Below are 26,256 nucleotides of genomic sequence, written 5' to 3'. Positions count from 1 at the left end.
CTCATCCTTAATCAAGTCCATAACCACAGAGGAAAAAGTAATTTCTGCCAGCACTATCTTTGTACTCCAAGAAAACTATTCCTACCTTGTCAAATTAATGAATAATTCGCCTTCTCCTTAAAAAATCATAATGGTCATATGCTAGATTTTTGTGACTTTTGGCCAATACCAGAATACCATTGTTAAAAAGTTGTTACTCTAAATATTTTGTATACTTTTAAATATTCCATAAAAATAATAAAAGAATTTTATCAATTATTCAGTTACCTTTGAGGATTAACAAAAACATCAGACATACTAGGTGTCAAAATTCTTGTTTTATTTGTTTTTGCTTCAGTTTCATTTTTAGTTCATGTATTTTCACATCCAGTTCATCAAGGCAGTTCTGTAAGGAGAAGAGGTGGCTTTATCATTTGCAACACAGCTAAGAATGATGCTCTAAAACATATCCTACACTTGAAGAGTATTTATATAACAGGGGAGAGCATCCCTAAACCTGAAAAGTCTGAAAAGAAAGTACATTCTCTCAAGTATTATTAAGTTTATGTATATATACAATCTGCAAAGGTATGAAAAGACATGAAACAATGTAAGGAAAAGCAAAGTCATGGTGTGTAGTGGGGAAGAAAAGAACTGCAATCTGTAATGTTGAGATAAGTTGTGAAGTTGATATAATGAAAGCTTCAGTATTTATGTGTCATAAGTAGAGGAGACATAAAAATGTAATTATATAGGCAAGGTTAGTGCAATAACCATGGAATCAGTGGAAAGTATACATGGTCTTTTTGATTCAGTCACCTCCTTGCAGGTGACACTGATTCATAGATAAGTATATATTATAAATATTACCAAAGAGCTTGTTCATTACTTACATCATCACCGGCCATTTTATTGTCCTCTACATATCTTAGTTTCCTTGGTGAAGCCATTGCCTTCTGTAAAAGCAATAAAGATAATATCATTACAATAATGTAATGTAAAATTTGATGTACATTTTATGTTACATCAAATGTTATATGTATGTATCATAATAAATGCAAGGCAAAAAAAATACATATTTGTTCATACAGTTAGCATGCAGACAAACATAATCCGGTACCAAAATAATATCAATATATGTACAGGAATTAAAATTATTTCATACTCCTCTTGGAATTTACCAATAATGTATCAAGCTATTAATAGTTTTAAATTAGAGGTATATGATGGGAAATCCCATGGAGCATCTTCTTGTCTCAAATGAAACACATGATGAGAACTTTGAACCTCAAGCTGATCTGCACAAGTCTAGTGAGAACCCTCTTGGCAACCTTGTAACAGAATACATCCAGAAGACAGCACACAACAGTGCCAGAGACTTCTCATTAATCTCGGGAACACAGCAATATTGTAACAAACTTCTGGTGTCCAAGTGGTAAGCATACAAAGGCACTGATTCAACTCCACATGTCTGAATCCTGGTGCCAGCATTATTGTTGTTGACCATTAACAGGTTACTGGTTGCTCCTCAGCACTTCTCTGATCAAATCCCTGGTGTGTGGGGGGGGAGGGGGGGCTGTGTGCATGTGTGTGTGTGTCATATTTAATGATTATCTAAAAATTTAATACAATGCTCACATTATTTCTGAAGTATTCAGGAGAAATGCCCTCAAGATGCAATACCCTGTCCTCCACTGCCTTCAGTCTGGCATAGACATCCTTGGGAACTGGCATTTCAGGACCAATTTTGAGGATATTTTCCAAGTTGTGAAGTCTCTCCTCTATCCCTGCAAAGAATGTTTTATCATATTTGAAGAGGATTGGGTTACTAACATTTCAAAAGCTACAGGTTTCAATGGATTTCAAACACTTCTCATACATTGCTTATGACTGTAAAATTTTACCTGTTGGCAACTTTGCCTCTGCCAAGTGGTCCGCTGGTTCATTTTTAACTTTGTCACCAAAAGTTTCTTTCATAGAACGTAAACCTGGTTCCATCGAGCCTTCCCTGCTGCTGGCACTGCTGCTGCTCCCTATATCTGTAGGTTTGATTTAAAGTACTACTTAATCGATTTAACCCCTTAACTGCAGATTTCCTACCAGAAGACTTCACCAAGCTACAGGAGTGGAGCAAAAGTGGCTGCTACAATTCAGTGAAGAAAAATGTAAAGTCATGCACTTTGGGAGAGGAAATCCAGCATACCAATACCACATGGGAAACACTCCACTATCCACCACAGAGGCAGAGAAAGACCTCGGACTATATGTAACCAGGCTACCAGTGAAAGCCAAATCCGTGCCAAACGCAGCGGACGGGTTAATACATGTCCCACATTTGAAAGCTAAAAGATAGGTGAATATATTAGTAACATCAATCCCATTACAGCTTTTATTTACAACTTGCTTCTTTCTATATGCACTAATAAAAAAGAAAATGTGTCTTCTGGTTTTATTTTCTTTACTATCATCATCACACTTCTTCTAGCACTATTCATCACTATGATCTCATGTCCTGCATATTTGAAGACCACAGCTCATCAGCATACCTTGCTTGATTGTATCCTTTGCTACATTAGTGTATATGGAGCCTGGATCCAATCCCAGAGTCTGAGGACCCCATTCATTTACAACACGAGTTACTGAAAGGGAAAATGAAAAAACACTACACATTGAATGGAGGAAAGAGTAAACATTTTGTGAAAATTATATATGTAAGAGTTCACACCTGCTGAAAATTCATTGCTATTATCCTAAAAAAGCACTATATAGCCTTAGTCAATATATAAAGAATATTTAACCCACAATTTCAAATAATAAATAGCTGACATATGAGAGAGAGAGATGTATTGGCGGTGATACATCAGCACTTGGGAGAGGTGCGAGACCCACCCAAACGGACGTCACATTTGAGTGGACTATAAAAACTCAGGCTTACACTTCAGATGGCTACTGGATCCCTTAGACCTTAAAACAACAGCAGTGGTACGAGCACAAGAGTTCTGAGAAGCTGGTCCCCCATTCAGTGTACAGAATTCCTGGATATTCAGCATGTCAAGCTCCTCTCGTTTCCGTTGCTGAAAGGCCGTAATTCGCCGTTGGATCTGCAAGAAAACAGAACAGTTACACAGAAGCATACTTACAGGAGTCTATGGAAGTGTTGTGGGACAGGGTTCTAGAGAGTTTGCCTTACATGATGCTGAGCTATATAAATACATACAACAGATTCAACTCTTCCCAAAATTGACCTCTCTTTTGGCCACTCCTCCTCTCAACTCTTTTTATAGGAGCAGTAATTTGTGGGCTTTTTTTCATTACTGTTTTTCTTTATTTTTGCCCTTGAGCTGTTTCCTTTACTGTAAATAAAAATAAAAATGAGGAAACACTATGACCGGAGGTGAATTGCCGAGACAGCATTCTTGACTACATCATTAGAAATAATGTTGTGTAATTTTTTTTATCTGGTATACATCTACTGTTGCATCAAAGAGGATAATGACATGGAAGACTGAGTGCTTGACCCCTTGACTGTGGATTTCCTACAAGAAGACATCACCAAGCAACAGGAATGGAACAAAAAGTGGCTGCTACAATTCAATGAAGAAAAATGTAAACTCATGGACCTTGGGAGGGGATATCCAGCATACCAATACCACATGGGAAACACTCCACTATCCACCACAGAGGCAGAGGAAGACATGGGACTGTATGTTACCAGGCTACCAGTGAAAGCCAAATCCGTGCCCATCGCAGCGGACGGGTTAATTCTTATATATATGTACTTCAGTGTTTTCACATGACATACCTCTTGCTTTGATGCTAGAATCTGCACCAAGTTGGAGTTTTGAACAGTCTCTCCTGGCTGCTTGCTTACTTCCTTAGTCGCAGAAATGACAGGAATTTCTTCTTTTACTTTTTTAATGGGTGGGCTGGATCCAACATCACTCTCACCTTCTAAAGACCCTGAAAAATCATACCAGTTTAATAAGGAAAATTTCATCTCTCTTGATAAAAATTTAATAATGATTGCAAAAATTTTAAACCATACAACTCTCAAAAGCTTATTTATCTATGGAAATGTATATGCTGTAGATAACACAATTCATACAATGTCACTTGGCAGCTTTCTTCTCTATCTGGTTACAAGTCTTTCATACACTGTCTTTCCCACTTTCCTACAAAATGAACACTTTAATGATGGATATATTGAGGTGCTTTTATAAACTAAATTTGCCTTTGTTCATTTGTAATTTTCCTTTCCTCTTATTTTTGTATTTTAAGCAACAGTGAAGTACCATTTCATGAGTCATTACCAGCATTTTTGTTTTCTTCTTAAGTATGCTTCATCAGTTATGCCAAATTGCAGTTGCTACTTCACAAACCATTTGTACAAACTTAAAGAGAGGGTTAGTAATATATAATCCTTTCCTGGATTAGATCTTTCTGTCTTGATCAACTATCATTTAGCTTGAAAAGAAAGTCTGGCATGTTTTCTATGACTCCACTTTAGGTTTCCCAGAATATGCCTTTTCCCTCTTTGTGGCATGGTGCATAAGCAGTTACTAGTATCTCAGTATATTTATATTACAGACTTTCAAGCTCATTACCCATTGTTTTTCATATAATGAAAAAGGAATGGACACCAAGAAACTTTGAAGCTTTGAGCAGGCAAGGAGGGAGTGTCTGGATAGAGAAAGTTGGAATCTCTTCTGCCGTGGCCATCCCCTGGTGGGAGCTCCTAGGAGCAGGCATCGATGAAATGATGATGATGACCAAGAAACTGGTTAAAAAAAAAATCTTATACACTGAGCCTCTAACATTTAACAGAAAAAGTTCATTTGTACAAGATCAATAAGGGCAGTGTAAGACATGCTGAGTGTCTTATCAAATGAGGTAAGGAAATGCCACAATAGAGATGAGATTTATTTCTTCAGTATCAAAATATCAGGAAATGAAAAAATTATACAAGAAAGGATTATATATTTCTAGATATGTCATATCAAAATATTGATATCTGTTGTAGTAATAGATTTCATTGCTCAGCGATTGTGCTTACATTAAACATCTTATATGACTGTACAACTTAATATGATTGCAGAGCATGGATACCGAATGCTTTGCAGACTTGTAAGGCAAGGCCTAAATGTCTAAGGTGACATTGACATCACTATGGAAGACACTGAGAAGGAGCTGCAGGCAGATATGCTGGTGATATGTGATAAGTCTCACTCTTAAGCAAAGCTCTCAGTTACACCTGCACATATATATATTATCCTCCCCCAATCCTAGAGACAAAAAATTGTAGCTGCCAGAGACTAGTTCATGAACATTCATTTGAAAACCTCTTCATATATTTGGTATTGGTACCAATACTAGAGCCAGCACTTGGCAGCCCTGCCAGTTAGCCTCAAAAACAAAACAAGATAAAAGGGTGGGAGTCACACAATTTTTCTTCTGACATAGAATTTCTCTTTTTACAGTGACTAGAACAACCATTATATCTTCCAGACAAAAATAGTATCTTCTCAAAAAAGTACTATACATGATAAGGAAGCAAACAAGGTTGTCATTATACGATAAATTGAAATTAGCAATGCCCTAAGTCAATACATTTGTGATGCCATCAGGTGGTCTGTGGAATTCAATAACCCAGTGATCAGAACAGGTCCAGCTCAACTACTATTCAGATTAACAGATCTTTAATTAAGAGGCTATAATCACATGAGAGACTCTTCTTAACAATCCACATGCACCTTAAAGGAAATGAGGGTAATTTTTCAGCTGTCAATCCTGAAAAAAGGGAGCTTGCATGATGGATAGAGGATAAAGAATATATTCTCAGAAGGCAAATTACTGTGTGTTGTGAGAGGCAACTAAAAGTTATGTAATTTTAAGATAAAGAACTTTAAGGCTGAGGATTGGGCTTCTCCTCAGCTAACTTTAGCTAAAACATTCATCAAAATAGTTAAATGGTCTCTCTTATTATCTCCATTCTGTAGGGAAAGGGATATTTGACCACAATTACTTTCAGTGAGTGAGATAGAGGGAGGGAATGCTAGAGGATGACCTCCAGTGAAATGGAGGGAGAGGGGGGAAAGATCTTTGAGAAACTTTGAGCAGGCAAGGAGGGAGTGTCTGGATAGAGAAAGTTGGAAGCTCTTTTGCTGTGGCCATCCCCTGGTGGGAGCTCCTAGGAGCAGGCGTCAATGAAATGATGATGATGAATTACTTTCACAAAATTATACAAGACAAACAAAATATTATGTGACCATTATGATGAATGCTCAAGGCAAAAATAGTTGGGTGATAAATACATCTCCAAACATTAGCCTCTGGCATTGCACAAGTTTCTCTTCTGTTATCTCTTACAGCACACAGCAGAATATAAGCATGCATCTTTAATCTACATGCCTCAAGAATCAAATAAAAAAATCAGACATAAGTTAGACTACAAGTTCTAGACATATAGAAAATCACATAAACAAGTAATTATTCTTTGTAGCAACTCAAGAGATTTTAGAACAAATTATGAGGTATGGTCTTCTACATTTCTAATTTCTATACATTCAGAAGCATTACAAAATATAAGTTACGTGCTTTTGTTGTTGGTGAAGATTTCATTGTTGTTCCTGGAAGAGTCTGCTGCCTCCCCTTCACCTGCTGCCCAGACACATTCTTTGTTCCTCTTCCAGTCACTGCTGCCATCATCATACAGCTCCTTCTTCCAAATGGGAACTTTTGCCTTCAGACTATCAATGAGGTAGGAGGCAGCTTCCAAAGACTCACGACGATGCTCAGAACTGACTGCCACAATAACACTGCTCTCAGTCACAGGTACAACACCCAGTCTGAAGAAAAAAACATGAAAACTGTATTAAGCATAGTATATAGAGTTCAAAAATTTTGAGCCTGTAGTGGATATCAATCTGTGACCAATATTTGGGTTTTCAGTTTACCTTCCCAGGTTTCCCATAGATCAACCAAGTCATATAGGTGGATGACCAACTACTTATAAGTGACTGTCCCAGTCCAGATTTATAGCTAAGCACACAGATCACTACATAATGAAGATAATACCAGAAACTTCAAAACCTTTCAAATTCAATAGCTTGCAAAAGACAAAGTGGAAGACATTTCTTATGATCATCTGAACAAGACCTGAGACTATAACAGATATATGAACAGACTGAGAGAAATGTGTACTTTCAATGTTCTGCATCTGATACAACAGCAGCCTTTGTCTATGTTGTGCTCTGAAAGAAATACTTGCCTGTGGTGCAGTGCTATGTGCTTCAGATTCCACTTTTCTCTGGCTTGAGCACAAATCTTGCCCATTTCTTTCTCTGCCATTTCCTCATATGCTTCATATGCAAGCTTGGTAACTGTTTTTCCCTGAAATTAGAAATGTATTACCGGTACTATAAAACAATAATCAAGCTTTTTCTTGTTAGCCCCCTGTATACATTCACTTGTATGTAAAATAATTTTACTGCCTAATAAATAACTAAGAAGTTCCTACAAAAAATAATTACAGTACATATAAGTCAATTAATCTGGCTTGCAGGGAACAAGTCTCATGCCAGATTATCAGGGCCCGAATTCACAAACAGACTCAGTAACTACGAACTAACATAACTACGCACTATTGATTTAGCTACCGACGTTAGGGTCAGATTCACGAAGCAAACCTTAGATTGTAGTTAGAGGCGCGCTAAGTCAGCGAGGCCGCTGATTGGTTGATGACGTCATTGGCCTTGCAGCGAATCGCAAGCACGTTTACAGAACCGTCAGCCAGTCCTAGGGAGCCCCCTCCAGCTGCTGGTTTAAGAAACCCATTCTCTTTTCCCATTTTTCTTCCTTTCAAGGCAAACTGTACTAAATCGTAATCTACGAATTCAATTATTTCATTGTTTGCTGCACATTTACGTCAAAGTAGCTCTGCTGTTCGATGTCTTGTTACCTACGAACATGCTTAAGATGAAGAAAAAGAAGATACGGAGGAGATTGAGGCAGGAAGAAAGCAAATAAAAATATGGGACAGATATCGAGGCAGACAGAACGAAGGACGGAAGGAAGGAATAGGGAAAATTAAGACTGTCTTGCCATATCTGCGGCCCAACTCATGGGATAGCTGTCACCCGACAAAGGTCCATGGTCCCTCCACGGATGGGGGCGGTGTCACGGGCATCCACATGCCTCTGTAATCTTAGCTCAAGCTCGTGTATGCGGGGTTCTTTTCAACTGATATGGCATCTAGAACTAGCATAATCATCATTCTTTATTATGATGACAAAGACCATGTCAAAATTTGCCTCATTAAATAAGAAAGTACATAAATTTCGGCAGCTATTCCTCGTCGCCAAGCCATCCTCCAGAGCAGCACTCCGACACCCATGATCGCACATTCATTTTTCTCAGAAAATAGGATACCAATCACATATACATCAATATATTTCCACAGGTGAATACTTAGGGCATGTTCACACCAAGTTGCGACACCTGAGATTCATTAATAATGACAGGGGAAGGAAAAATATAGGCCCCTGTCATCGATAAAATTGAGCCTCGGGCAGAATTGAGTCTGGCATCTATATGCCTCGGATTTCTTCGCTATTATATATTGTAAGATCGTTCTGTTGACATGTATGGGTAAATGAACGCTTTCTGTATCTACATATAGAAGGAAAACGCAAAATTCTCCCTAGTAAATCAGAAATTACATAAAGTTCGGCAACTTTTCCTCGATCGTCGCCAAGCCATCCTCCACGGCAGGCAAAGGAGGGAGGTCTGGCAATCCCCCGGCCGGGTGTTGCCATACCGCCCACACTTATCATATACCTCTCAAAGGGTGCATATCTCATCATTTTATAAAGAAATGGGCCTCCTCTACTCGCAAAGTTATATTTCAAGTTGAAAAACGCGATTTATAAGCATTTATACGTAAATCTGATAATATTGTTAGCGTTACCGTCAGCTCCGAGGCAGTAGTTATTTAACAACAAATTTAACGTCACACAGAGCGCGGTAAACGTTTGTAGATCCGCGCGCTAACCCGTGACGTCATCGATTAGTTGGCAGTTAGCTTTGTGAATCTCGATGTTCTCAAAACTACGCACTAAGGGCCCAAAACTACGAACTAAGCCTTTGTGGATCCGGGCCCAAAAGTGTTGAACAATTGGAAGGTATATTATGTGTGGATGATTATATACTAAATGTCTACTATTTCTTTTTTGTTATTCTTGTTATCAGGAGGAGGAGGAGGAGGAGAACGAACAAAACGAGAGTTAGACATTTACCTCAAAATTATCCCTGGTTGTCCCAATAAACAGGCTGATGGCACCACAGGAGGGATGTGTGACCAGAGAGGTGGCCTCCTCCACCGACAGCACCTTGTGGGTCAACTTGATGAAATCCATGATGTCTAGCCTGTGAGAAGGGATACCACATTACTGTAAACCTTGACTGTCATACAAAATACCTGAAATATATTTGTCATCTAAAACCTTATCTTTCATCTACCATATCATATACCTACTCCTTGTGTACAGTTCACATTTCTGAACAGTTTTTATGGACAACTTTAGGGTGTCAACTTTTATTTGGATATTACTTTCCTAGAACTCATTACTACTACTACTACTACTAATAATAATAATAATAATAATAATAATAATAATAATAATAATAATAATACATGATCTGGGCACAATTTGTTAACTGAGACTTACCTCCACTTATGGGTGGAATGATAGCAACCTCGTCACCGTTGGAGAGCTGGAGTCCCTGTCCAGGCTCACAGTATTCTTGGTTTAGGGAAACAATGAGGCTCCCTCTGAGGGTTGCTATCTCCCCAAAGGATCGTACCACCTCAGCCAGGAGCTGCTCAGGTGTGGTGGAGGCTGTGAGGGTGAGGGCTGCACGCTCCACGCCCGCAAGGTCACGAGCTCCAGCAAAGAAAAGGATGGTGACCGACACTTCCCGCTCCGTCATCCCACCTGCAACAAGGCATTTAAGTACAAGCTAGCAGGTTTGCTCCAAAATTGTGTTTACTACAGTTACCTATGATAGCTCCCATGTGTGAATGCTTCTTTCTTCTCTGGGTTTGTTGGTGTATTGCCCATTGGCTTTCCATAAAACATGCAATTACACCTGAAACACTGTCTACAAGTTACAAAAGAAACTAAGTAAATATAAAATCTAATAATTGTAAGGTGTTAGCAAACCATTACTCTAATATATGACATACCTACCCAGAGTTGATGCTTACTGGAGCTCTGGATGAAGCAGAATGTGAGGAAGACTACTGTGTGAGGAGCATGATTCAACACATTTTATGCACACTCATGCTGGTAAACCCATATGACAAAGAAGTGTAACCACAATGATACAAAAGATATTATAATGTTGGTACGGTACTTCAGACTTGTTAGTCACTCTCCTATAAGCAAAAACACCAACACTTACTATCTGTGATATCAACCAGTTCATCTATCTACTATCACATACTGTATCAACGTAACCTCAAGTGTGATAAGTGATTCATACTCTTCCCTTTTGAAGCTTGTTTTCATCAGCATATTTGAGTGTATTAAACATTATTGTATCAAGCTCAGCAGAATAAACAAAAAGCCACCAGTCAGTTGAATACAATTCTATCAAAAATTATGATTATTCAACCTTTTACAACTTTTTGCATCCCAAGTGGCTGTCATATAACAACTACATTCTCTTGGTAGCAATATTTTCAAATAACCATGACAGATTTTTGCAGCTCAAGCATATATCTATATCTAAAATACATGTTGATTAAGGTAATTAATGTGACATAATGAATTATTGATGGTACATACTCCAGTGACCTAACTGTTTCCCAAAGATCTTATGTAGTAAATACATTAATCAACTTCTGTCCCCACAGATATTTCAGTGATAAAACTGAGGAACTTATCACTTGAGGTGACATGATTTGGTTTTAAGATAATATATATATATATATATATATATATATATATATATATATATATATATATATATATATATATATATATATATATATATATATATATATATATATATATATAGTGATTTTCCAAGGAAAGGAAGGCAAAGTGATAATACGACATGAAAAAGTAGGTGAATACTTATTATCATTATTATTATTCTTTAAACACCTATATTCACAAAATGCTTTAGTTAAGTTAAGTAAAGGTGTTTTTCAGCTTATAAAAATGCTAGCTATTCATGTAATAGTAAATTAGGATACTTTATGTTGCAGATATATATTAGATTTTAGTTTGAAATAGCAATATTGTGATTCAGAGATAAATTCACTCTAAGGCTTTTGTAGCAGTTTTTTTGAGAGGAGCTTTGCCTCCCTTGACCCCCCTTATCTAAATCCAGCCAACTTAACTGAATATGGTAGACTGAGCTGATAAGGATATGAGAACTGTAAATAATAACTGTGTGGTGAACTGCTCAGTTAATCTACAGAATCTCTGAAAGATGAATTGATGTCAAGTGTCAAATTCTGATGTGTGATGGGTGTACAACTATATATCTAAATACACCTCTTCTCCCGAAATCGACCTCTCTTTTGGCCTCTTATTCTCTTTGCTTTTATTGGAGCACCACCTAGTGGGCTTTTATTATTTTTTTTATTGCCCTTGAGATGAATACCCTGATGTAAAAAAACAAAATAAAGTAAATAAAAAAAAACACGGGTATAACATAATATTAAGTTACATAACCACGACCGTATAATTAGATAAGTCAGGATTGTCAAATAAACACAATTATGCTGATGGATGAACCGGGCTGAACAAATAACCATGACCTTACTGTTGGACTGTTAAAGTGCAGAAGCATAAGAGCAACATTGCCACTGGATTAAAGGCTCGTCTGTAGGTCGGAAGAGGTCATCAATAGTGCCACTGGATTAAAGGCTCGTCTGTAGGTCGGAAGAGGTCATCAATAGTGCCAGCATTAACAATAAAAAATCACTATTACCGACATGCTGCAAACCTGAATTAAAAGAAGATGCACCCCCTAACGACCACTGCCTCCATTGCCTTTAATCACTATATAGGTAAGCATTAGGTAAGACCCCCACCGTCAAAACACTATCCTGCAGTGCCGTAGCCCAAACAACTAATATTTCACAGTTCAATGACAGTGCTTATGGTTACCTTGGCGTGCCTGGGAAGTCTCGTTATGCAGTATTCATGCCGCGGGGTGCTCCTTTGTCTTCTTCAGCTGCTGGTCTTTTTCTTCTTCGTTAATCCGTCTTCTGCTGTGTTTTTAAGCCTGAACTTGAACTTGAGGTCGGGAGTCACCCTTCTTCTTGATCTTGATGTCACAGGCGACTTGGTATTTCCTCTAAAAAAAGAAAAACTAACAGAACAGGCAGGCAGTATCATGTCACAAAATACTATTCTCTATTATATCTTGCACGCCACATTCCTTCCAAGATGGGTCCACTTCAAATGCTCCAAGTTGACCAGACAACACTTTGATAGCATTAGTGAAGAGGACTGTACGTGACACCATATGTGGTTTTGCCAGTCCTGCCATGTGAAGGTCGCTGCCTCTCTCAGCAATGGAAAAAAAAATAAACAGCAGCAAAAGGTCAACACGCAGCACCATACAGTTGAAGCATCAGTCAAAACCTCAAACAGTGCTGCCAGGGCCCGTATTCTACATAGTGCTTATGGTCGACCATAACTAACCGTCATAGCTAACAGAATTTATGACCGTCAGTAGAATGACCGTCAGAAGTCTTCTTCTTCTTCTTCTTGTCGTCGGCCATAGCGCAGTAAATCAACAACACCGTGAGCCGCTAGAACGCACGGCTCACAATTTGTTAACTTTAAATTTATGGAATATAATATATTATTGACATCATTTTCTTTAATTTACATTATTTTGACCTCATATTACGACTTTTGGGGAAGTTAGAAATGGTAAAATAGAAATTCGTTATGAGAAAATGCGCGGAAACGTATTCCCGTTGAAAAGTGTGTAAACAAATGTACCGCCCTCTCAGCTGTTCGGCAGTGTTTACTCACGGCATGGATCCTCAACCTAAACGTCAAAGGAAGGCTAACTGGGGAGACGACGAGTCTCTCCAGCTGGCTATGTTATACAGGGACGAAGTCCACGTTTTGAAGAGGAACTTCAAGACGGTTGGTGTTTCCAACCAAAAGAAACACGATGTTCAAGGAAGATTACGGCCGACCTGAATGGACAGTTCCACCATGAGAGGACGGTGTAGAGGTAAAGAAGCGATGGTTCACCATCACTTCTAAGTCAAGGATGAAGCTGAAGAACTTTCGAGATTCTCGGAATGGAACTGGTAAGTTTTCATATATTAGCTTTAACTGATAAACACCCATTACACATTTTTGTCTCATTCTGAGCACTTTGAATATATATATATATATATATATATATATATATATATATATATATATATATATATATATATATATATATATATATACAAACATGGATATATATAGAAGTATGTTGAAATAAACATACTTGTTGACATAAACATACAACTGATTGATGGAAATCAATCACATTGAAATAGTTTTGTAATGAAAGAAACAGGATGCTATTTGCCATAAATTTTCGTTTAGTTGATATATATGGGTAAATCAGTTTAAGTTTGTAATGAATATTATGTAGAGTCCATTCTTACCCTTATTACTCGTACTTTCTTTCATCAGAGATGCCTGTTATATATATTATGATAGAGGAAGAAATTCTTCTTTATTACAAACAAAACCTTGAATAGTGTTTGGATTTCAGCAGCTATTTTTTTTTTTTATATAATTTTGTTTTACAACAAAGAGTTGGCTCAAGGGCAACAAAAAGTGTAGAAAAAAAGCCCACTAATTGCCGCTCTCACAACAGAAGATACTATAGATTAGCCAAAAGAGAGGTCAATTCCGGGTGGAGAGTTGTCTTGATACACTCGTTGAGAGAGGTCAAGTTACAGGCAGGAGACAAAAACAAGTTTTATAACATCTCAGTAAAGTACCTGTCATAATCCACTTTAGCATTACATTCTGAGAAGACACTAATGAAGTGCTTTAGTAGAAGGGGAAAAGCAAAAATACATGAATTTTTATTTTTCCCAGGTGGCGACCCTCCACCCCTCCCTTGACCCCATTGATGAACTTGTCGGGGACGTTTTGGGGCAAGACAGCAAGGTCATCACGGGATTTGAGGAGATTGATGACCTTGGACATCAAAGGACTGTCGACATGTATGTATCTATTTGTTTAATTTGTGAAGTACACTATTTAGTTATATTCTTCTCATTTTTAAATATAGTCAGTTCTGCTTAGCAAAAGTAATAAAAGCCTGTCATTTGCTTCAACCAGTATGTTACAAAACACTAGAAACATAACTCATCACTTGGAAAGAACATATGAGAGATATATCTTTACTGTTGGAATAGATTGTTTAATTAAAGGCTTTAGTTCAAGTTAACTATACCTGCAGGTAACGTCAAAGCTACAGCAACTTCTGTCAATTGATGCAATCCTACCTTGGTTCATAGTACTTCTCAATTAAGGTGTATTCAATGAGTTCTTGGCCTACCTCAGAATGAGGAAAAATAGAGCAAAGGTTCACTCCACTTACTTTTTTTATGTTTTAACGTAACCGCCTTTGAGTGTGATGCACTTCTCCAATCTCGTCTTCAATTTTGAAATTCCGTCCCTGAAGAATGGTGGGTGAATCACTTGTGAAAAGTCACCGTGTAACTCAATGGAAAATGCTGAAAGGATGCCAGCCCATGCATTACTTGTTGGAACCTATACCAACATGTTACAGCATTGGCGGGCTCCTGTCTCCACTCCTTCTTTGTTAGGCCGAGAACTCACTGAATCCTCCTCTTAATATCAATCCCCTCAAAGATATGCAACTCTTCTAGACCTTATTAATTGTCGTTAATTTAGTATGAGTATGCCTTCCATTTCCATAACACTATGCCATATTTACTCCCTAGTATATGAAAGGAAAAAGATACCCTATGGCAGATCTGCATTAGTTTATAACTGCTCATTTGTACACCCATTTCATGACTTTATACATTACTTGCAGTGAAGACGCAGCAGAGCCAGCGAGCCAGCTCATTGTAGGTCAGGGAGGTGCTGAGGCACCAACAGTAATAATTGTGCCTGAGCCCACCCTGCAGCCACAAACTGAGGGGGGTGCCTGGGGGAAGGTGCCAGCTGAGGATGATGCAGCAGCTGCTCAAGCAAAGGTGGCAGCTGCTGAGGAGGAGGCTGTAGCTTCAAGAGCTACAGCAGCAGCTGCACAGGCTGGGGAGGAGGCTGCACGGGCCATGAAGGCAGCCGCAGAGGAGGTGGCGGCTTGTGCTCGGGCCTTCACAGGAGCTGCAAGGGCGCAGGAGGCAGCTGCAAGGGCGCAGGAGGCAGCTGAAAGGGCACGGGAGGCAGCTGCCAAAGAAAAAGTGGAAGCCATGCGTCTTAAACAAATTTTGATCAAGTTACAAATTGAAAAGGAAAGGAAAAACAAATAATATATACCTAATAAAAGTAGAAAAGGATGCACATAGTTCTATGATTGTGAAACCTTAGTTGTACTAATTTAATTATGCTTATGCAGGAATGATACAGTGTACAAATGCACTGGAAAAAGAGATTAAAATGAATATGTAAAAAAATGCAAAAAGAACACTAATGGAGAATAAAAAGGCAATGTGTGAAGAGCTAGGAAGGAAGGTGAGAAATGACTTTCAGAATAATAGGGAGATGTTCTTTAAGGAAGTGAAGGGAGCTTGAGAAAAGAATGAAAAGGTGTGTATGAACTATGAATGTAAAGGGTGTGAATAGGAATGTAATTGTAAGTGTGGAAGGTATAAGAAGATTGAAGGAGTACTATGAGTGTTTTTAGAGTATTGACAACAAAGAGGGGAATGTTAATTTGCAAATGTTTACAAAAGGAATATGGGTTATAATTGATTGATAGATTGATTACTTTATCAATGCAAGTGGAACAGTACCTTGGCATGTACTTGTCCAGTCGTGCTGAGGAACGGGTTTCAGTCTTCATTGCTAGAACGAAAAACAAATTAACTAGTAGGTAGTTTCATAATAATAATGATACAGAATAATGCAGATTCTTAAGAAATGAGTGTTTCCCAGATTCAATTCAAAAAACATATATATATAAAATATCCAACTTACTGGAAATGCAAGTTGCAGAATTCATCTCGATACAGGCGACCTTCATTCCGCTGACCAGCTGGAAGTGGCGGCACAACTTGCACACCTTCAGGTTGTGCCATGGCGAGATCCACTTCTTCAGCGTTAGGTTGAGCCAAGAGGAGGAATGGGAATATTCCTGTCCTTGCAGATGTTGTGGAGCATGCCGCATACATGTATCAGCTTGCACACCTTCACCGGGGGAGTTACTCGGACCTCGCTGTGTAGGACATGAAAGCGGCGCTTGAGCTGTCCTATTCCCCGTTCCACAACACTCCGTGTCCGTTTGTGGGCCCTAAAAGAAAATACAAATGATAATGGCAGTCAATATTAAGTACTTATGTTCCATTAACTATGGGTAAATTCACTACTTGCCATACCTAGCTTGACTAAATTTGACTTTGCTTGACTAAATTTGACTGTCCTTGACAATTTTTTTTCAGTTTAACCCGGTAGCAGCGGGGATCATGTTTCTTAACCCGAGAACGTCGACAGATCCTTTTTAGGGCTTTGACGAGTCGTGGCTGTGGTTATGAGAGGAGTACTCTGATGTACATTCCATGCTCTTTTTTTAGTCTCAAAATGCAGAGTAATTTTGTCATCTCTCGGGCACTTCTCGGCTTTCCCATAGCCGAAGCCCACGGGTTAATGGTCCCTCCAGGCGAGAAAAATGAGAAAAAATCACCCCTCACACAAACCATTTCATAATATATATCAAAGCATTTGTGACCAGATTATGTATCATCTATTTTGAGGGGTTTATATCATGGCACAAATTTGGCCTGTCGCTGGTACACAGTAAAGCCACAAATTTGGCCCGTCGCTGTTACCGGGTTAATTACATTTTTTAAACTGAAATCTATTTTTTAAAATTTGAGTCAACTTTTGCAATTTGAAAGTCAAGTGTTTTAATTTAAAAGTCAACTTTTTAAATTTGAAGGTCAACTTTTTTACTAGGAAAATCAACTTTAAAATTCTGACAATATTTTTTCATTTAAAGATCTTTTTCTTTAAATTTGAAGGTGCAAAGGTGTATTATTTTCTTTAAATCTGATGTACTTATTATTAACGTCATTAATTATTATTTAAGCTGATATAATATGTGTATTTTTTGTTGCCAGTTAATCTAAGTTAGGTTGAGTTTTTTCCTGATTTATTTGCTATTTTCATTTTTTATTATTATTCTAAAATGAACCTAAATAATTAAGTTTTTTTCGATCAGTCGAAACTTAGCCTAACCTATTATCCGAACTCTCTATATAATAGGTAAATGTTGTGATTGGCTCAGTTTGCTAATTACACCTGGTAGTGCGTGGCATGTCAACTCTACAAAATTTTTAGCGGATCTCACGTTCAACATGTTTATTGTAAGAAACTATACTGATACCCCAAAGAAAAATAAAGACAATCTACTCACCTATTATAGCGTGACTGAGGTCCAGGCAGAGGTCGCAGGTAAGGTGTCAGGAGCCATGGCTTGCTGGGATAGCCACTGTCTCCCAACAAGTGCAATTCCTCACCCCCAAAATTGTCAGAATAAGCACGTTCAAGTGTATATATGTTAACAAACTGTGAAAGTATTAGAAACAAACTACCAGAATTTAAGCACTCAGTTTTCTCAATAAAGCCTGACATAATACTTGATTGAAACGTGGTGCCAACCAGATAATATTCTTGACAGCGAACTCAAAAGTGGAATACTACAGAACTATCACATGACACGAAAAGACAACACAAGAGAGCAACGAGGTGGAATTATCATGTATTTCCACAAAACGCGAAACGTTATGCCCTGTAATGACTTAGACGACCTCGCAGCACGTTTCTCTGAATGCCATTTCAGCTGGATCAGAAAAGATGGGGGTCCCGGGGTGCTCACTGGTTGTATCTACCGGAAGGGAAACTCCTTCCAAGAAAATGGCCAGCTGTTGCACCAGATTCTGGAAAAAGCTGCAAATCAAAGAAATGGAACCCTAATCACTGGAGACTTCAATTTGCCCAGTATTGACTGGGACACACAAACTACTCCCACATCAGAAAACTCACCTGAACAAAAGTTCCTAGATGCCATGAACGATGCCTTCCTAACACAACACATCAACCAACCCACCCGTGTAAGGGGCAACCACAGACCTAGCACTTTAGATCTTATTCTGACCAACGATCAGCAATCCATTGAAAACATTGAATATTTAAGCCCCTTAGGAAAAAGTGACCACTGTGTTGTCTCTTTCGACTATATTTACCAATGCAAGACCAAAACAAACCCTGAAAGGAAAAACCTAAACTACTTCAAAGGAAACTATCTTGACTTCAAAGAGAAACTGAGCGATAAAAATTGGGATTCATTATTACAACATCTTGACACAAATGAAATTGCTTACACCATTCAGGAAATCTTACAAGAAGGAATAGAAGAATTTATACCTGAAAGGAAGAAAGTGGAAACCGAGAAAGACAAACAGCCTTAATTGGTTCAACAACCTTGCCGTCAGGAGGAAGCATTTTGCCTGGAAGCGTTACCTTGCAAACAAATGTCTGCGAACCTACCAAGACTACATCAGACAGAGAGACGCCTGCACCAAGACACTCAGGAAAGTGCGAAAAGACTATGAGCAAAAACTTTTTGAAGAGGTGAAAACAAACCCCAAAGCACTCAATAGATATGTGAATAGCAATAAAAGGGTCAAAGAACATGTTGGCAGGCTATTGAAAAGCAGTAATGAACTCATTTCGGACAACCTAGACACAGCAAATGAACTGAACCTCTTTTTCAAGTCTGTTTTCACAAAGGAGGATGACCAAATGGAACTTCTACTCAATGAATCTGCCCCCCTCCTGTATGAAGTAGACACACCACAACCACTCACTGCCAGCGTAGTTGGAAACACGATTGATGTAGACATAATCCACATACGTGAAGCCACAGTTAAAGCAAAGTTGAAAGCCCTAAATGAATACAATTAAGACTCCAGAACCAGACAACCTTCACTCAAAACTGCTGAAAGAACTAGCAGAAGAGCTTTGCCACCCACTCACCATCTTGTACAATAAATCCATACAAACAGCCACTGTACCCAAATTGTGGAAAGAAGTCATAGTATCCCCAATCCACTAAAAGGTATCCAAGAGCCAAGCCAAAAATTACAGACCTATAAGCCTCACAAGTATTTTATGCAAAGTTTTAAAAGAAATAGTAAGAGACACATTGATAACCAATTATGAAGAAAAACAAACCCTATGCGACAATCAACATGGCTTTCGAAAAGCAAGATCCTGCCTTACAAATTTATTAACTGCAATCACAGACTGGTCAGACTTGCACGACAACAACCACCCATTTGATATAATCTATTTTGACTTTGAAAAAGCTTTTGACACTGCGCCACACAAGAGACTCATCCACAAGCTCCATCAAACTGGTGTTAAGGCACACATACTCGGCTGGATTGAAGACTTCCTCGCAAACAGAGTCCAGAAGGTGAGGGTGAATGGAGCCTTGTCCGCTCCAGCCAGGGTAACCAGCGGCCGTACTGGGACCCTTGCTCTTCTTGATCTACATAAATGACCTCCCTATCAACATTACTTCACAATGCAAACTCTTTGCAGATGACACAAAATTATATGGCAAAAGCAGCACAATTGCAGAAAAGAACACCATACAAGAAGACATCAACAAACTGATGGAATGGTCCAAAACATGGCTGCTTAGATTCAACATCCCCAAATGTAAAGTGATGCACATTGGCCACCATAATGACAGACACCCTTACAAGATGGAAGACATCTACATAAATCAAATAACAGAAGAAAAGGATCTGGGTTCTGTTCTCAGAAGATGAGATGATTTACGCATCACATTGAAAATATAACATCGAAAGCAAATAGCATGTTAGGCCTCCTCAAACGTACTTTCAAGCACTGGACAGAGGAAGGCTTTGCCAGTGTATACAGAACATACATACGCCCCCATCTGGAATACGCTGTGCAAGTGTGGAGTCCACAAGGTAGAGTAAACATCAATAGAATAGAAAAAGTACAAAGAAGAGCCACCAAAATTATCCCGTCACTTAAGAACCTCCCTTATGAAGAGCGGCTGAGAAGCATTCCCAAGCTGGAGGATAGGAAAGAGAGAGGGGACATGATCGAAGTCTTCAAAAATAACGAGTGGCATGGAAAACATTGACAAACACACACTTTTCCAAACCACAAACACAACACGAAGTGGCCACTCCAAACAAATATACAAACAGAGATGTAAAACGCAAACACAACACACTTTCACGCACAGAGTTATAAATACATGGAACTCGATCACTACCAGAACACGTAGTAAATGCTACATCCACAACATCATTCAAAAACAAAATGACAAACACAAAACACAGATGAATATGGAGGCGGGCAACAGGATCTATGTAGATCATATGTAAATCCCGTGGATTTTATTGGTAAGTCTTATTGGTAAGTCTCTTTCACTGCTTCCATCACTCGTCCATTCTTGACTCGGATCCACTCAGCCCCGACAGCAGCAGCACCATGGTCCACTCTCTTCCAGTCCTCGCAACAAACACATTAATTCCACTCTCCTAAACAGTCAAAAACACTTGCAGTATTTTCGTTCACATGGAGAACACTATTGAGGTGGTCCCTTAGTCTGAGAGGGTGACTCCCGACCTCAAGTTCAAGTTCAAGCTCCACAACACTGAAGGGACTGAAGAAGAAGAAGAGGAAGGCGAGCTCGTGTTGACATTTGACAGGCCGCTGCTGGGCTTTGGTGCCATCATGGAGAAAATGGACGTCACCGCGGGCAGCACGACGGACGGGGTGCACCTCAGCAACGAAGTGGTGGGTTTGAACGAGGGTGCAAGACTAAAAGGGGGCCAGCAAGAAACCAGTCGGCCTTCCCTCCACGGCTGCTGCGGGGAACGTGATACTATTCACCGCCAGCTGCCTTCCATGATTTACTCTCAGTCCTCCCCAATTCACCATCTGTCCTCCTCCTTTCAACATCTGTCCTCCCCCATTCACCATCTGTTCTTCCCTATTCACCATCTGCCTTCCATAATTCGCTATCAACCCTCCTTATTTCACCATCTGCTCTCCCCAATTCTGCATCTACCTTCTTTATATGCGTGTTATGCACCTGAAAGGTGCCCTGCGCATCATTATCCAGATCCAGATCCATATCTAATTCACTATCATCCTATAGTGCTGCTTTCTATTTTTGTTTTTTTCTTCCATCTGATATTTTTTTAGTTCGAGTAATTTGAGGCCTCATTTGTTGTGCAAATGAATAATGCAACAATGTGGAAGCACAAAGGGGTTGAAGGGGTGGAGCCCTGCCGTTAGGAGGTTACATATATATATTCACTTGTCTTATAGTGACCTTAAGTGGGATCAAGGGCAAAGCACCCCTGTTATTAAGAGCATGAACACTGTAGGGTACTCCACCTCTATATCCGGATTCATTTATGTGCAGTGATGAAGAGGTAGAATAACCTATTAATAAGTTGCTTTTGATTTAACAGTTCTGATAAAATAAAAATTTAGCACAAAATAAGAACGTTATATTATACTTGGACAGCTGTTTTTTATCTTTATTGTATTTTCAGTTTATGTCTGAGCTGACTTTGATGTTCCACAATGCTCGAGTGAAGGGAGAAGTAGTAACAACCATAAAACGATGTGAGTATGAAACTTGATGCAACTCTTTAAGGTTTTTACACTCATGGCCGCTGAGCTGTTTTAGAAATTATTGAATTGAATCACACCATTATAAGGCATTTATTCTTTTGTTGAACATGGGTATATCTTTTTAAATTGTCATTTTAGTTGTTTTAGTATCGTGATGTTTTATTGCTTCACGTCTTCTTGCAAAGATATGTTATGGGGCTTACTGGCTTGGGCCTTTTCTCAGCCACCATAGATACAGAGTTGCCCAGTGTTATTTACTTGATTTGCAGGATTATTAATTCACAGTGTCCACCTGATAATATCTATTACTCCTAAATATGTATCAATTTTTCCCAGATGACGGGCGAACTCGTCCTCACCCCAAGCCAAGGAAACTCAAAAATGGAAAAATGTCCAAGGTCACTCCCCTCCCTGAGCCTGATGAGTACACTTGTTTAGTGAGAGCCAAGGCAAAACACAAGAAAATAAGCACAGTTGTAAGTAATAGCAGAAGCTACTGTATGGTTAATGGCATGCATAGCAATGGATGAAGATGCAGAGAGGATTCCTGAATTGTACATGACAAAAATTAACTATATTCTGGAACAGTCTTCCTTCCACTGTATTTCCTGCTCCTTACAACTTCAGACTATTCAAAGTGGAAATATTAAGACACCCCTGGTACTAAATTTCCTTGCATTTTTTACTTTTGATTTTTGGAGGAGTGCATTGTGGGCATTATAATTTTCCTCCCTTTGGTGGATGTTCTCTACCATAAAAGGTGTGGAACTAAGTTTCCACACTGAGTGTGGTAGGACATATTAACTTAAAGGCAGGCATTGTGGCTGTGCTTTGGTTGAGTTGTTGTAGTGAATGTGTTGGTACAGAGTGGAAGGTCCATATTTATGTACTTCAGTTCTGATCTTGCAATTATCAAATCACTCATAAAATATAAACTAGGCCTCAGCAGGCACTCACTTTGCAAAGCAGAATATATACTCTGTCCATACCCTTCAAAAAGAACCCAGATCCCAGAATTGACTGCCTCAGCATCTCAGCTTGTGATGAGCATAGTAATAAATCTCAAAACATTAGGTAATTTTTTCCACAGCATGTTTAATTATGCAGGACACTGTTCGAATAGTTATTTTCTTTGATTTACTTTGCTCCCCTTTCATCTCATCATAGAAAGTAAAGGGATAATGGATGTTGTGAAAAAAAAACTGAAAATAAAGGAAAGTATAATTTGTTTCAGGTGTCTGCAGCAGATGCTATGAAATTTCAACTTCAGTTTGCTCAGTTCCTTCGTTCCAATATGGATGGACTCAGGAAAGAGAAGAAGACCAAGAAAAAAGTGAAAAAGGCTGCTCAGTAGACACTTAGGATTGTAGGAGTAAAGTATGTTAACTGTTGAAACCATCAGGGAGTGATGGCACTGTGAAGGGCTTGGGTTTGTCAGTGGCATCTCTCCATTGGTCAAATTTATCTAACGTGATGGTAAAAAATATGGAAAGAAGAAACACCAATGTGCTCTTAGGATTTTTTATCACTTTCATTTTCACAATTCAATATAAGAAAATGAGGGTGAGGTTGTGTCTGGTATTGGTGCAATATGTATTGGTGTATTGGAAGTGGCCACATTTTTTACTCTTTAATATCCCAGAGGGACTAAAGCTGAGTCTAGCACTGTATGATGACACAATACAGGCCAGCAGAATGGCTTTATAATGACTGTCACAAATACTCATGACAAGAACTTGCTGCAGGTCTCTAAAAGTTGGTGTTAGAATAATAATGCAAAGCCAATACCTCCTGTGAACTGTTTCATTTTATAGAAATTCTGTTATTAAAACTTTGATAATCGCAAACACTTTTTATGTAAGGTATATTTTCAAAGTTAACCCGGTAGCAGCGGGGATCATGTGTCTTGATGGTCCCTCCAAGCGAGAAAAATGAGAAAAAATCATCACTCACACAAGCCATTTCAAAATGTATATCAAAGCATTTGTGATCAGTTTATGCATCATCTATTTTGGGGGGTTTATATCATGGCACAAATTTGGCCCGTCGCTGCTACATGATAAAGCCACAAATTTTGCCGTCACTGCTACCGGGTTAAAGTTATAAAGTAGTTAATTTTCATGATCCAGTAGCCACATCATAAACAGAAAGGAGTGAAAAGCTCCCACCAGGTTCCTGAAGCTTAGGCACAGGAAAGGATAATGGCTGTGATAATTGATTGGCATCATCATTCTTTTGAAGTTTTGAAACTAGAAAAAAATATATAGGCATCATATGAGAGATGATTGACAAACTATTTCTTGGACTTGTATATAACATTTTGCCTTTCATTAAATTTTGTATTACTATTGTATTTACTGTTTTCTAATAAATATTCAACAGTAAACAAATTAGTCATTTGCATATAGGGAAAACATATCATGTATCTTAGGGAATCTAAGGTAGACTTGTGGTGTTCTTACATGTACGAATAAGTAGCATGTGTGACTCCAACAGAGGCAAACCTTCTGGCATGGAGACACCCACTCTTGGAGCCCTGCAGCTCTTTGTTGGTTTAGTCAGACTCAGCTATGAAGCCTGGTTGGGCGGAGCACTTGGGGAGTCTCCTGATCATAGCGCTGCCAACTCTTATGTATACAGAATATTTTATACACTATTTCAAACATTATGCAGCTGACATTTGAGAGAGAGAGCGATGTATTGGGGGTGATGCAGGAGTGCTGTGAAGAGGTACGGGCCTCACCCTAATGGACTTCATAATTGTGTTGGAATATAGTTTTGTCATGCTTCAGTGTCTTCATGTTCCATATCAAGGTTGTCTGAATGGACTTGGGGTTTTCTACTTCTTAAGGTGGAAGTGGACAAATGAGCTGCTTTAAAAGTCACCTGAATTGTGTATGAAGCACATCCAGGCTGCAGCTTTCATCCCCTTGGCCCGAGGACTACAGATATAGGAACATTTTGATTTGTCAGATGCCACCATTGGATGACAGTAAAATTATCCCTGCCCTGGTTGCCATGCTAAGAATGTTTTTGATTTATGATACACCATCTATGGAACCTCATTTTCATGCTTGTTTTGCTATATTCCTAATAAGAGCCTAAATATAATTTGTGATTTGATTATCCCACACAAGACTCAAAGCAAAATGTCACTATAGAAGTTGTTGCCACTGTACTCTTTGTTATCTTAATTCTTCTGAAAACTAAATTACTAGAGAGAGAGAGAGAGAGAGAGAGAGAGAGAGAGAGAACTATAGCATAAGTTCCTGAGGTCCCTCACCAGCTCTATAATAATTAAAGGCTCAGAGGTTGCCAAGGCACTCATGGATGACACTGAGGCCTACCAACCTAACTCGAACTGCAGGAACATGACCTTCAATGACCTTCATTGAGTACTCCATAGGCAAAAGATATTATGGTTTATAAACATGGGAAGAAAATATAGGGCTACACGTTTAAGTACAACAAAATATGACTAATTTCCTACACTATTATTGCTTGACAGGAGTAAAAAAAAAAAAAAAGACCCGCACAAAGGTATCTGATATGACTCAGTGTCCAGCCAGATCCTCATTGAAGTGATAAGTAGGTATATCTAATCTCAATAGACTTTACAGTCTCCTAGTGGTGCTCCTCTTTTCAGTGAACCTGGGTATTGGCACGTGAGAGGAACACTACCCTAGCCCAATACCCATATAATAGTGAGATGGTGTGAACAGGAAGAGAAAGGGAAGGGAAGAAAAGGAGAGAGAGAAAGAAGAAAAGGAGTGAGCGAAAAGAAAGTACTAGATATATAAGAGAGAGGAAGATGAGTAGTGAAACAAGGGGGCTCTTTATGCCTTATCTCCCCTAGAATCTGCCCTCGTCAAAGGAAATGATGACCATATTGTTTTAAGGATAAGGGTGGAAACAGTGTGAGCAGGAACTACTCACTGATGGCCTTATTGTTCAACTAGAGGTGGCAACAGAGAGATGGTGTGAGCAGGAACTGTTCAATGAGGACCCAATGAAATGATGGCCATATTCTTCTACTAGAGGTGGAAACAGTCATCGTCATTGCATTAGACATAGAAAGGAAAGAAAAGAAAGTTCAAAGGTACTTACAGAACGCGAAAGGAAGTAAAGAAATCATAATGGTGAAATATATATAGGCTGGAATGCTTATATGCTAACATGAGAAGGGGAAAACGTGGGCTCTCTCAGGAGAATAAATGTGAATAGATGAAATAGTGAATTCCAAAACGGGGACAGACAAGGACGTATTCAAGGATGTATAATTTTCCATATGAATCCGGGGAGATGGAGCCTCGACACTACAAGCTGGAGGTTAGTAAATTAT

At 38.8% G+C, this 26,256-nt stretch overlaps 2 protein-coding genes and 2 long non-coding RNA genes across 4 annotated transcripts; 1 reads left to right on the top strand and 3 right to left on the bottom strand.

Moving 5' to 3' along the window:
* Nucleotides 1-295: 295 nt before the first annotated feature.
* Nucleotides 296-9,853, bottom strand: LOC126996617 (molybdopterin synthase catalytic subunit-like). The gene is made up of 11 exons (XM_050857287.1): nucleotides 9,705-9,853; nucleotides 9,273-9,402; nucleotides 7,247-7,368; nucleotides 6,574-6,824; nucleotides 3,782-3,939; nucleotides 2,915-3,080; nucleotides 2,526-2,618; nucleotides 1,884-2,018; nucleotides 1,618-1,766; nucleotides 873-935; nucleotides 296-385 (listed from the first exon to the last, which is right to left on the bottom strand). Exons 2-11 carry the CDS (start codon nucleotides 9,390-9,392, stop codon nucleotides 305-307), a joined length of 1,338 nt encoding a protein of 445 aa, XP_050713244.1. The 5' UTR covers nucleotides 9,393-9,402; nucleotides 9,705-9,853; the 3' UTR covers nucleotides 296-304.
* A 2,403-nt stretch (nucleotides 9,854-12,256) lies between these two features.
* LOC126996620 (uncharacterized) lies at nucleotides 12,257-19,103 on the bottom strand. Its single transcript, XR_007751302.1, has 2 exons — nucleotides 18,264-19,103; nucleotides 12,257-12,351 (listed from the first exon to the last, which is right to left on the bottom strand). It is a non-coding gene; the product is annotated as an uncharacterized LOC126996620 (long non-coding RNA).
* LOC126996619 (uncharacterized) lies at nucleotides 15,023-16,332 on the bottom strand. Its single transcript, XR_007751301.1, has 3 exons — nucleotides 16,200-16,332; nucleotides 16,016-16,067; nucleotides 15,023-15,449 (listed from the first exon to the last, which is right to left on the bottom strand). It is a non-coding gene; the product is annotated as an uncharacterized LOC126996619 (long non-coding RNA).
* Nucleotides 19,104-20,891: 1,788 nt separating the features above from the next.
* Nucleotides 20,892-25,025, top strand: LOC126996349 (signal recognition particle 14 kDa protein-like). The gene is made up of 4 exons (XM_050856719.1): nucleotides 20,892-21,065; nucleotides 21,833-21,905; nucleotides 22,251-22,390; nucleotides 23,149-25,025. The coding sequence occupies exons 1-4, from the start codon at nucleotides 21,003-21,005 to the stop codon at nucleotides 23,266-23,268; spliced, it is 396 nt and encodes a 131-aa protein (XP_050712676.1). The 5' UTR covers nucleotides 20,892-21,002; the 3' UTR covers nucleotides 23,269-25,025.
* The last annotated feature ends 1,231 nt before the right edge of the window (nucleotides 25,026-26,256 follow it).

Source organism: Eriocheir sinensis, chromosome 10 (assembly GCF_024679095.1).
Source record: "Eriocheir sinensis breed Jianghai 21 chromosome 10, ASM2467909v1, whole genome shotgun sequence".
Lineage (NCBI taxonomy): Eukaryota > Metazoa > Arthropoda > Malacostraca > Decapoda > Varunidae > Eriocheir > Eriocheir sinensis.
The sequence above is the reverse complement of the archived record's forward strand: the minus strand, read 5'-3'. Positions and strand labels throughout refer to the sequence as shown.